At 28.0% G+C, this 13,225-nt stretch overlaps 1 protein-coding gene across 1 annotated transcript in view; it reads left to right on the top strand.

Annotated features, from left to right (window-relative positions):
- Positions 1–12,812, top strand: part of LOC309559666 (coagulation factor VIII-like) — a gene marked incomplete at its 3' end in the record, with an annotated part of 152,326 nt that extends 139,514 nt beyond the window's left edge. Inside the window, exons 26-27 of the mRNA XM_082263040.1 lie at positions 11,608–11,784; positions 12,669–12,812. Coding sequence (XP_082119166.1) covers positions 11,608–11,784; positions 12,669–12,812 — 321 coding nt within the window. The remainder of the gene's footprint in view (positions 1–11,607; positions 11,785–12,668) is intronic.
- Positions 12,813–13,225: the final 413 nt, after the last annotated feature.

A 13,225-nucleotide genomic window follows, 5' to 3' on the forward strand; every position in this document is an offset into this window, starting at 1 on the left:
ATTATGATGTACATGTTTATAAGACATACTATATATATATATATATATATATATATATATATATATATATATATATAATATGTCTTATAAAAATATACATCATTATATATATATATATGTATATACACACACACGCATGCACATATATACAATAATAATAAATATATATATATATATATATATTATGATGTATATGTTCATGAGACAACATACTATATATATATATATATATATATATATATATATATATGTCTTATAAAAATATACATCATAATATATATACATATATACACACACATGCACATAAATACAATAATAATAAATATATATATATTATGATGTATATGTTCATGAGACAACATACTATATATATATATATATATATATATATATATATATAATATGTCTTATAAAAATATACATTATAATATATGTATATACGTGTGTGTGTATATATATATATATATATATATATATATATTACGCACACGCATTATATATAATTATATATATATATTTTTTTTTTTTTATGTGCCAAGACAAGTAATACATATACTGTATACTGTGTGTATATAAAGACCTCTATATCTGGGGAGTGGGGGATGGTAAAGTATTTCAGCCGTTAGTTAAATTCAGACCTCAGACCTCTCTGGCTTTAAAAAAATAACTGTCACTTTACTCACAAGTTAAAAAATAGCGTTTGCTTTATCACTGTGAGTTACAAGTGTGGACTGTCATTTTGCTACAATGTAATTAAATATATCTGATCCTTTCTAATAAAATAATAGGATAACCTTACCATGTGACCATGCATCATCTGCAATGGCCGATCCAATAAGAACGGCCAAGAAAACGCAAGCGAAAAATATGTAATTTCTCATTTTTTGCTCCCAATCAATAAGCTAGATGCACACTCCTCTCCTTCCTCCTGTCATCTGCTACTGGCAGCTTCCAGCACTTCTATTTATAGGGCTGAAAGCTGCCAGTCACATGACCTAACTGCCAGATTGCTATGGCAGCTAGGGCATGACTTAATTGTTGGGATGTGAGGATTTCAAAAAAAAAAAAACTCCATGGATATAATATTTACCAACACCAAAATATGATGGATTATTGTTGGTATCTGGGGGCTATTATTATTATTGAAGGGATATGAGGGGGAACAAATAAATAATTATTTAATATTAAATATTGAATTGTTAATTACTAAAATACTACATAGAATTTTTATTTAGTAAAATAATAACACAGAGCTACTTGTTATTAAAACAATATAAAATAATGAATTGTTAATTATTAAAATAATACATAGAATTGTTAATTAGTAAAATAATAATAATACAGAGGTAATTGTTAATAAATAATGAATTGGTAATTATTAAAATAATATATAGAGTTGGTAATTAGTAAATAAATAATAATGTTTACCAACAACAATATCTGATGGATTATTGTTGGTATCTGGGAGCTATTATTATTATTTGAAGGGATATGGGGTGGAACGAATAAATAATGAATTATTCATTCATTAAATACTAAATATTGAATTGGTGATTTTTTTTAAATAATACATGGAATTGTTAATTAGTCAAATAATAATACAGAGGTAATTGTTAATAAAAAAAACTATTTTAAATAATGAATTATTAATTATTAAAATAATACATGGGATTTTTAATTAGTAAAATAATAATACAGAGGTAATTGTTAATAAAACAATACTAAATAATGAATTGGTAATTATTAAAATAATATATAGAGTTGGTAATTAGTAAATAAATAATAATGTTTACCAACACCAATATCTGATGGATTATTGTTGGTATCTGGGAGCTATTATTATTGTTAAAGGGATATAGGGGGAACGAATAAATAATAAGTTATTCATTCATTAAATACTAAATAATGAATTGGTAATTTTTTTTAAATACGTGGAATTGTTAATTAGTCAAATAATAATACAAAGGTAATTTTTAATAAAAAAAAAATATTTTAAATAATGAATTGTTAATTATTAAAATAATACATGGAATTGGTAATTAGTAAAATAATAATACAGAGGTAATTGTTAACAAAACAATACCAAATAAATGAATTGTTATTTATTAAAATAATACATAGAATTGTTATCTAGTAAATAAATAATAATGTTTACCAACACCAATATCTGATGGATTATTGTTGGTATCTGGGAGTTATTATTATTATTGAAGGGATATGAGGGAGAACGAATAAATAATGAATTATTCATTCATAAAATACTAAATAATGTACTCTGCATGTGCCAACATTTTGGAAATATATGTTCAATATACTTATATTTTCTCCACTCTGGTAATGGTGTATATTTCAAAACAGTTTTCAAATTAGAACATGTCCTTCATTGTTTTATGTGTATTTTCTGTATATTGTATACAGTGTATATATATTACAGTTAAATTCAAATTTCTCTGGTTTTAAAAAATAACTGTCACTTTTTTTCACAAGCTGAAAACAGCTGGTGCTTTAGCACTGTGCATTTTAGTGTGAGTTTCAATGTAATTAAATATATTTGATCCCTTTTTAAATAAAAGAATAATATAAACTTACCATGTGACCATGCATCATCTGCAATGGCCGATCCAATAAGAACGGCCAAGAAAACGCAAGCAAAAAATATGTAATTTCTCATTTTTGCTCCCAATCAATAAGCTAGATGTACACTCCTCTCCTTCCTCCTGTCATCTGCTACTGGCAGCTTCCAGCGCTGCTATTTATAGGGCCAGAGTGATGTCCTCAGTCACATGACCTAACTGCCAGATTGCTATGGCAACAGGCTCTAACTGTTGGGATGTGAGGATTTGAAAAAAACAAAAACAACTTAATGGATATAATATTTACCAACACCAAAATATGATGGATAATTGTTGGTATCTGGGAGCTATTATTATTATTGAAGTGATTTGAGAGGAACCAATAAATAATTATTTATTCGTAAAAAAATAAATATTGAATTGTTAATTACTAAAATAATACATAGCATTGTTAATTAGTAAAATAATAATACAGAGCTACTTTTTAATAAAACAATGCTAAATAATGAATTGGTAATTATTAAAATAATATATAGAATTGTTATCTAGTAAATAAATAATAATGTTTACCAACACCAATATCTGATGGATTATTGTTGGTATCTGGGAGCTATTATTATTATTGAAGGGATATGGGGGGGGGGGGGGGGAGAACGAATACATAATATATTATTCATTAATTAAATATTGAATTGGTAATTATTAAAATAATACATGGAATCATTAATTAGTAAAATAATAATACAAAGGTAATTGTTAGCAAAAAAACTATTTTAAAAAAATGAATTATTAATTATTAAAATACTACATGGAATTGTTAATTAGTAAAATAATAATACAGAGGTAATTGTCAATAAAATAATACCAAATAATGAATTGTTATTTATTAAAATAATACATAGAATTGTTATCTAATAAATAATTGTAATGTTTACCAACACCAATATCTGATGGATTATAGTTGGTATCTGGGAGCTATTATTATTATTATTTAAGGAATATGGGGGGGGGGGTGAATAAATAATATATTATTCATTCATTAAATACTAAATATTGAATTGGTAATTATTAAAATAATACATGGAATCATTAGTCAAATAATAATACAAAGGTAATTGTTAGCAAAAAACTATTTTAAAAAATGAATTATTAATTATTAAAATAATACATGGAATTGTGAATTAGTAAAATAATAATACAGAGGTAATTGTTAATAAAACAATACCAAATACTGAATTTTTTTTTTTAAATAATACATAGAATTGTTATCTAATAAATAATTATAATGTTTACCAACACCAATATCTGATGGATTATTGTTGGTATCTGGGAGCTCTTATTATTATTGAAGGGATATGGGGGGAACAAATAAATAATGAATTATTAATTCATTAAACACTAAATATTGAATTGGTAATTATTAAAATAGTACATGGAATTGTTAATTAGTCAAATAATAATACAGAGGTATTTGTTAATTAAATAAAAACTATTTTAAATAATAAATTAATTATTAAAAAAATACATGGAATTGTTAATTATTAAAATAATAATTCAGAGGTAATTGTTAATAAAACAATACAAAATAATGAATTGTTAATTATTAAAATAATACATAGAATTGTTAATTAGTGAAATATTAATAATGTTTACCAACACCAATATCTGATGGATTGTTGGTATCTGGGAGCTATTATTAATTTTTTTGAAGGGATATGAGGGAGAATGAATAAATAATTACTTATTCATTCACAAAATACTAAATAATGTACTCTGCATGTGCCAACATTTTGGAAATATATGTTCAATATTTTTCACCACTCTGGTAATGGTGTATATTTCAAAACTGTTTTTAAATAAGAACATGTTCTTCATTATTTACTGTGTATTTTCTGTATATTGTATACAGTATATATAGTACAGTTAAATTCAAACCTCTCTGGTTTTAAAAAATAACTGTCACTTTTTTCACAAGCTGAAAACAGCTGGTGCTTTAGCACTGTGAATTTTAGTGTGAGCTACAATGTAATTAAATATATCTGATCCCTTTTTTAATAAAATAATAATATAAACTTACCATGTGACCATGCATCATCTGCAATGGCCGATCCAATAAGAACGGCCAAGAAAACGCAAGCGAAAAATATGTAATTTCTCATTTTTGCTCCCAATCAATAAGCTAGATGTACACTCCTCTCCTTCCTCCTGTCATCTGCAACTGGCAGCTTCCAGCACTCCTATTTATAAGGCCAGAGTGTGACACACCGTAATGTCATCAGTCACATGACCTAACTGCCAGGTTGCTATGGCAACGGACATGGCTCTGCTCTGTTAGGATGTGAGGATTTGAAAAAAACACTCTATGGATATATCATTACCTTAACCTTTACCAACACCAAAATCTGGGAGCTATTATTATTATTGAAGGGATTTGGGGGAACAAATAAATAATGAGTTATTATTATATATTAAATATTTTATTGTTAATTATTAAAATAATACATAAATTGTTAATTAGTAAATAATTTAATAATGTTTACCAACACCAATATCTGATGGATTATTGTTGGTATCTGGGAGCTTATTATTATTATTGAAGGGATTTGGGGGAACGGATAAATAATAAGTTATTCATATATAAAATATTAAAAATGTTATTGTTAATTAAAATAATACATAGAATTGTTAATAATTAATAATATTTACCAACACCAATATCTGATGGATTATTGTTGGTATCTGGGAGCTTATTATTATTATTGAAGTGATTTGGGGGGGACGAATAAATAATGAGTTATTCATATATAAAATATTAAATATTTAATTGTTAATTATTAAAATAATTCATAGAATTGTTAATTTCTAAATAATTAATAATGTTTACCAACACCAATATCTGATGGATTATTGTTGGTATCTGGGAGCTTATTATTATTATTGAAATTATTTGGGGGAACAAATAAATAATGAGTTATTCATATATAAAATATTAAATATTTTATTGTTAATTATTAAAATAATTCATAGAATTGTTAATTTCTAAATAATAATGTTTACCAACACCAATATCTGATGGACTATTGTTGGTATCTGGGAGCTTATTATTATTGAAGGGATTTGGGGGGACGAATAAATGAGTTATTCATATATAAAATATTAAATATTTTATTGTTAATTATTAAAATAATTCATAGAATTGTTAATTTCTAAATAATTAATAATGTTTACCAACACCAATATCTGATGGATTATTGTTGGTATCTGGGAGCTTATTATTATTATTATTGAAGGGATTTGGGGGGGACGAATAAATAATGAGTTATTCATATATAAAATATTAAATATTTTATTGTTAATTATTAAAAGAATTCATAGAATTGTTAATTTCTAAATCATTAATAATGTTTACCAACACCAATATCTGATGGACTATTGTTGGTATCTGGGATTAAATACTAAATATTGAATTGGTAATTATTAAAATAGTACATGGAATTGTTAATTAGTCAAATAATAATACAGAGGTATTTGTTAATTAAATAAAAACTATTTTAAATAATAAATTAATTATTAAAAAAATACATGGAATTGTTAATTATTAAAATAATAATTCAGAGGTAATTGTTAATAAAACAATACAAAATAATGAATTGTTAATTATTAAAATAATACATAGAATTGTTAATTAGTGAAATATTAATAATGTTTACCAACACCAATATCTGATGGATTGTTGGTATCTGGGAGCTTATTATTATTATTGAAGGGATATGAGGGAGAATGAATAAATAATTAATTATTCATTCACAAAATACTAAATAATGTACTCTGCATGTGCCAACATTTTGGAAATATATGTTCAATATTTTTCACCACTCTGGTAATGGTGTATATTTCAAAACTGTTTTTAAATAAGAACATGTTCTTCATTATTTACTGTGTATTTTCTGTATATTGTATACAGTATATATATATATATTACAGTTAAATTCAAACCTCTCTGGTTTTAAAAAATAACTGTCACTTTTTTCACAAGCTGAAAACAGCTGGTGCTTTAGCACTGTGAATTTTAGTGTGAGCTACAATGTAATTAAATATATCTGATCCCTTTTTTAATAAAATAATAATATAAACTTACCATGTGACCATGCATCATCTGCAATGGCCGATCCAATAAGAACGGCCAAGAAAACGCAAGCGAAAAATATGTAATTTCTCATTTTAGCTCCCAATCAATAAGCTAGATGTACACTCCTCTCCTTCCTCCTGTCATCTGCAACTGGCAGGTTCCAGCACTGCTATTTATAAGGCCAGAGTGTGACACACCGTGATGTCATCAGTCACATGACCTAACTGCCAGGTTGCTATGGCAACGGACATGGCTCTGCTCTGTTAGGATGTGAGGATTTGAAAAAAACACTCTATGGATATATCATTAGCTTAACCTTTACCAACACCAAAATCTGGGAGCTATTATTATTATTGAAGGGATTTGGGGGAACAAATAAATAATGAGTTATTATTATATATTAAATATTTTATTGTTAATTATTAAAATAATACATAAATTGTTAATTAGTAAATAATTTAATAATGTTTACCAACACCAATATCTGATGGATTATTGTTGGTATCTGGGAGCTTATTATTATTATTGAAGGGATTTGGGGGAACGGATAAATAATAAGTTATTCATATATAAAATATTAAAAATGTTATTGTTAATTAAAATAATACATAGAATTGTTAATAATTAATAATATTTACCAACACCAATATCTGATAGATTATTGTTGGTATCTGGGAGCTTATTATTATTATTGAAGTGATTTGGGGGGGGATGAATAAATAATGAGTTATTCATATATAAAATATTAAATATTTTATTGTTAATTATTAAAATAATTCATAGAATTGTTAATTTCTAAATAATTAATAATGTTTACCAACACCAATATCTGATGGATTATTGTTGGTATCTGGGAGCTTATTATTATTATTGAAATTATTTGGGGGAACAAATAAATAATGAGTTATTCATATATAAAATATTAAATATTTTATTGTTAATTATTAAAATAATACATAGAATTGTTAATAATTAATAATGTTTACCAACACCAATATCTGATGGATTATTGTTGGTATCTGGGAGCTTATTATTATTATTGAAGGGATTTGGGGGGGACGAATAAATAATGAGTTATTCATATATAAAATATTAAATATTTTATTGTTAATTATTAAAATAATTCATAGAATTGTTAATTTCTAAATAATTAATAATGTTTACCAACACCAATATCTGATGGACTATTGTTGGTATCTGGGAGCTTATTATTATTGAAGGGATTTGGGGGGACGAATAAATAATGAGTTATTCATATATAAAATATTAAATATTTTATTGTTAATTATTAAAATAATTCATAGAATTGTTAATTTCTAAATAATTAATAATGTTTACCAACACCAATATCTGATGGATTATTGTTGGTATCTGGGAGCTTATTATTATTATTGAAGGGATTTGGGGGAACGAATAAATAATAAGTTATTCATATATAAAATATTAAAAATGTTATTGTTAATTAAAATAATACATAGAATTGTTAATAATTAATAATATTTACCAACACCAATATCTGATGGATTATTGTTGGTATCTGGGAGCTTATTATTATTATTGAAGGGATTTGGGGGGGATGAATAAATAATGAGTTATTCATATATAAAATATTAAATATTTTATTGTTAATTATTAAAATAATTCATAGAATTGTTAATTTCTAAATAATTAATAATGTTTACCAACACCAATATCTGATGGATTATTGTTGGTATCTGGAAGCTTATTATTATTATTGAAGGAATTTGGGAGAAAGAATAATGAGTTATTTATATATAAAATATTAAATATGTTGTTGTTAATTATTAAAATAATACATAGAATTGTTAATAATTAATAATGTTTACCAACACCAATATCTGATGGATTATTGTTGGTATCTGGGAGCTTATTATTATTATTGAAGGGATATGAGGGGGAACAAATAAGTAATTAGTTATTCATATATAAAATATTAAATATTTTATTTTATTGTTAATTATAACAAGTAACGTGAGCTGCAAGAAGTGGCTGTACCGGGGTAATGGGTGCAGCTAGAGGCATCATCCTGGTACCATTTTTTAGAGCCGGCGGTCAGTTTTCAGGTTGCAACGGCTGAGGCTCGGGAGCCGCTCGGTCGTTGCCCCAGCGAGCGGGAGGGGACGCCCCCCCCTCCCGCAGCTCTTCCCGGGTCTCCCGTCCCACCGGGAGACCCGAGCAACCAGCCGGCACCTCGACTTAGATCAGGTCTCTGATGACGTAACCCGGAAGCGGCATTCGTGACATCACCTCCGGGTTACTCGGCGGCTAAAGGCGTCGAATTTAAAAAAGTGACAGTATTCAAAAATGCCGTTTTCAGCATTTTGAATACATTGAAGTGCAGTGGAGGGGTTTGGGGTCTTTTAGACCCCCAATCCCTCCATAAGGAGTACCTGTCACTGCCAATTACTGTCACAAGGGATGTTTACATTGCTTGTGAAAGCAATAAAAGTGATCAGATTTTTTTTTTTTTTTTTAAAACCTGTGCTAAAATTTTTAAAATAAATAGGAAAAAAAATGTTTTAAAGCGCCCCCGTCGCCTCGAGCTCGCCCATTAAAGAAAACGTATAAGGAAGTCGCGCCCGCAAATGAAAGTGCTGTTCAAGCCACACATGTGAGGTATCGCCGGGATTACCAGAGTGAGAGCAATAATTTTAAAAAAAAGAGCTACTCTGTAACTCTAAACGTTTTGTGAACAGCAGTTTTCAGTTCTTTCCACAGATTCTCGATTGGATTCAGGTCTGGACTTTGACTTGGCCATTCTAACACCTGGAATGGCCTGATGGAGTCGGCAAAAGACCAGAGAGTGGGACGGAGATTTGTCTTCCAAAAAGGCAACGATTCAAAACAAAGCAAAATCTACAATGGAATGGTTCACAAAGAAACATATCCAGGTGTTAGAAGGGCCAAGTCAAAGTCCAGACCTGAATCCAATCGAGAATCTGTGGAAAGAACTGAAAACTGCTGTTCACAAACGCTCTCCATTCAACCTCACTGAGCTCGAGCGCTTTTGCAAGGAGGAATGGGCAAAAATTTCAATCTCTTGATGTGCAAAACTGATAGAGACATACCCCAAGCGACTTACAGCTGTAATCGCAGCAAAAGGTGGCGCTACAAAGTATTAACTTAAGGGGGCTGAATAATTTTGCACGCCCAATTTTTCAGTTTTTTATTTGTTAAAAAATTTTGAAATATCCAATAAATTTCGTTCCACTTCATGATTGTGTCCCACTTGTTGTTGATTCTTCACAAAAAATTACAGTTTTATATCTTTGTTTGAAGCCTGAAATGTGGCAAAAGGTCGCAAAGTTCAAGGGGTCCGAATACTTTCGCAATGCACTGTATATATAATGTTTGGGGGTTCTAAGTAATTTTATAGCTAAAAATACAGCTTTTAACTTGTAAACATGTCAGAAATGGGCTCGGTCCAGAAGGGGTTAAATATTAAATATGGAATAGTTAATTAGTCAAATAATAATAAAGAGGTCATTGTTAATTAAAAACAATACTAAATAATATATTGTGAATTATTAAAATAATACATAGAATTGTTAATTAGTAAAATAATAACACAAAGGTCTTTGTTAATAAAACAATACTAAATAATGATTTGTTAATTATTAAAATAATACATAGAAATGTTAATTAGTCAAATAATAATACAGAGGTAATTGTTGATAAAAACAATACTAAATAATGAATTGTTATTAAAAAAAATACATAGAATTGTTAATTAGTCAAATAATACAGAGGTAATTGTTGTTAAATAAGAAATATTAAATAATGAATTGTTAATTATTAAAATATATGGAATTGTTAATTAGTCAAATAATAATACAGAGGTAATTGTTGTTAAAAAATAAATACTAAATAATGAATTGTTAATTATTAAAATAATACATGGAATTGTTAGTCAAATAATACAGAGGTAATTGTTGATAAAAACAATACTAAATAATGAATTGTTAATTATTAAAAAAATACATAGAATTGTTAATTAGTCAAATAATAGAGAGGTAATTGTTGATAAAACAATACTAAATAATGAATTGTTAATTATTTAAACAATATATAGAATTGTTAATTAGTCAAATAATAACACAGAAGTAATTGTTAATAAAAAAAAAGACTAAATAATGAATAGTTAATTATTAAAAAAATACATAGAATTGTTAATTAGTCAAATAATAACACAGAAGTAATCGTTGATAAAAAAAGACTGAATAATGAATAGTTAATTATTAAAATAATACTTAGAATTGTTAATTAGTGAAATAATAGCACAGAGGTAATCATTAATAAAAATACTCATAAATTATGAATTGTTCATAAAAATAATAATAAATAATCTTTAATAAATACAAAGTACATGTTTATCCATAATTGTTAATTAAACAAACACTATTACATAATTAATAAAGAATTCATTGTTAATTAATAAAATCATAAAAAATAATGAATTGTTCTTGTTTGTTTAAAAGCAATGCATGTTTTTGCTTGTCATGGAAACCAAGAATGCAGAATGATTGGATATGATTTTCACCAAAGACTCTCTAAGGAAGTTGGATGAGAAGGCTCACAATTGGCATTCCAATACATCCTGAAGGAGTTCAGTAGGGTTGATGTTCCTTTATAAAGGGCATGTATAGGGTTGGAAAAATATATCTTCTTTCTATGTTGTATGTAGCAGTGATGGCGAACCTTGGCACCCCAGATGTTTGTAAACCACATTTCCCATGATGCTCATGCACTTTGCAGTGTTGAGTTGAGCATCATGGGAAATGTAGTTCCAAAACATCCGGAGTGCCAAGGTTAACCATCACTGTTAGTATACACAGTCTGTATTATATACAGTATGTCATATTTTGGTCTTATACTTGTCCACAGGCAGACAGACCAGGTGAATGGTTCCAGATAGATCTTGGTCATGAAATGAAGGTGACCGGAATAATGATACAAGGTGCCCGATCGTTCTCCTCTATGTACATCTCGGAGTTCTCTCTCAGCTTCAGTAATGATGGCCTCAGATGGACCGCTGTGCAAAGTTCCAATGGACAACGACAGGTAAGTTACGGATAAATGATCCACCAAATAATCATGTTCTTGATGTTGTAAACATTTTTACAAAGCCCTGCGCAGGGTATACGGGATTAAAGCTCAACTCCGGCCAATACTTATTTCTTAGTTTTGGACAGAATGGAGAAGGCATGGAACCCTTGTTGAATTTTTATTGCTGCCTGTGTCCTAATAATTGGTGTCAGCCCTCTGTGACCTCTGAAGCTGCTTTTTTTTTTTTTTATTGGACATCAATGTCTGGGATTTTTTTTTTTTTTATTGGGCATCAATGTCTGGGATTTTTTTTTTTTTTTATTGGGCATCAATGTCTAGGATTTTTTTTTTTTTATTGGGCATCAATGTCTGGGATTTTATTTTTTTTTTTTAATTGGGCATCAATGTCTGGGATTTTTTTTTTTTATTGGGCATCAATGTCTAGGATTTTTTTTTTTTTATTGGGCATCAATGTCTGGGATTTTTTTTTTTTGCTTTAAAAAATGAATCTTTCTAATGCAGATCCTGTAGGACCACAGGTTTAGCACCATGGACAGCACCTACTGTAAGATAATTGGCACTCCCTGAAACGGATTAACACGTTGTTGCATGGGGTCTTTATTTTAATAAATTTGCATGCGCAAAAACCATTTGCATAAGGAATGCAGAGCCTGTGAAAAAAAAAAAAAAATCTCCTTTGAGAAATATTTAATTTAAAACATTTTGAATAACCAAAACCTGGATATCTGGCAATTGGTCATCTATGGAGATTTACCTGTGAGCAGTAATGGGGTGCCTCAAAAATCTTTTTTCCTTTTTTCTTTTATTTTTATCAGTCCCATATTTCTGCAATTTCTGTTTTTTAATAAATTAGGAAAACTCTGCGCTTTGTATTTCAGATATTCCCTGGGAACAAGGACTCAGACACCCCAATGTGGGTCACTATGGAGGCTCCTGTCATAGCCCGATTTCTAAAACTGCACCCCGAGAAATGGAAGGGAGGTATTGCGCTGAGGATGGAAGTTTTGGGGTGCAGAGTGTAATATGAATACAATATATATAATATTTTTACATATCTATTCATACCCTGCCGTGTCGATAAGCATACAATTTATGTTAATAAAAATATGCCTAACCATAAGACCTGCCTTCCCTGGATCTGATTGTATTTAGATAATGGGTGTACAATAATTATTAAAAGAAATGAATAGGGCCAGTTTACTGCATTGTATGGGCTAATGAAATTTAAATTATTATTTTCCCTTCAGGATCCACAAACATACATATTGCTTGAAGTAAAACGCCACCCCTACTTTAAAAAAAAATTGTCCCTGTATAAAAGTAAAAAAAAAACATGTTTACTGGTAGACTTGGGCAAAGTGATTCTTTTTAATGATTCAAATCATTTGGATCAGTTCAGTGAAATTATTTGAATCACTGAATCGAATCACGATTC

The sequence above is a fragment of the Pelophylax lessonae genome (assembly GCF_965119305.1).
Source record: "Pelophylax lessonae genome assembly, chromosome: 7".
Classification (NCBI taxonomy): Eukaryota; Metazoa; Chordata; class Amphibia; order Anura; family Ranidae; genus Pelophylax; species Pelophylax lessonae.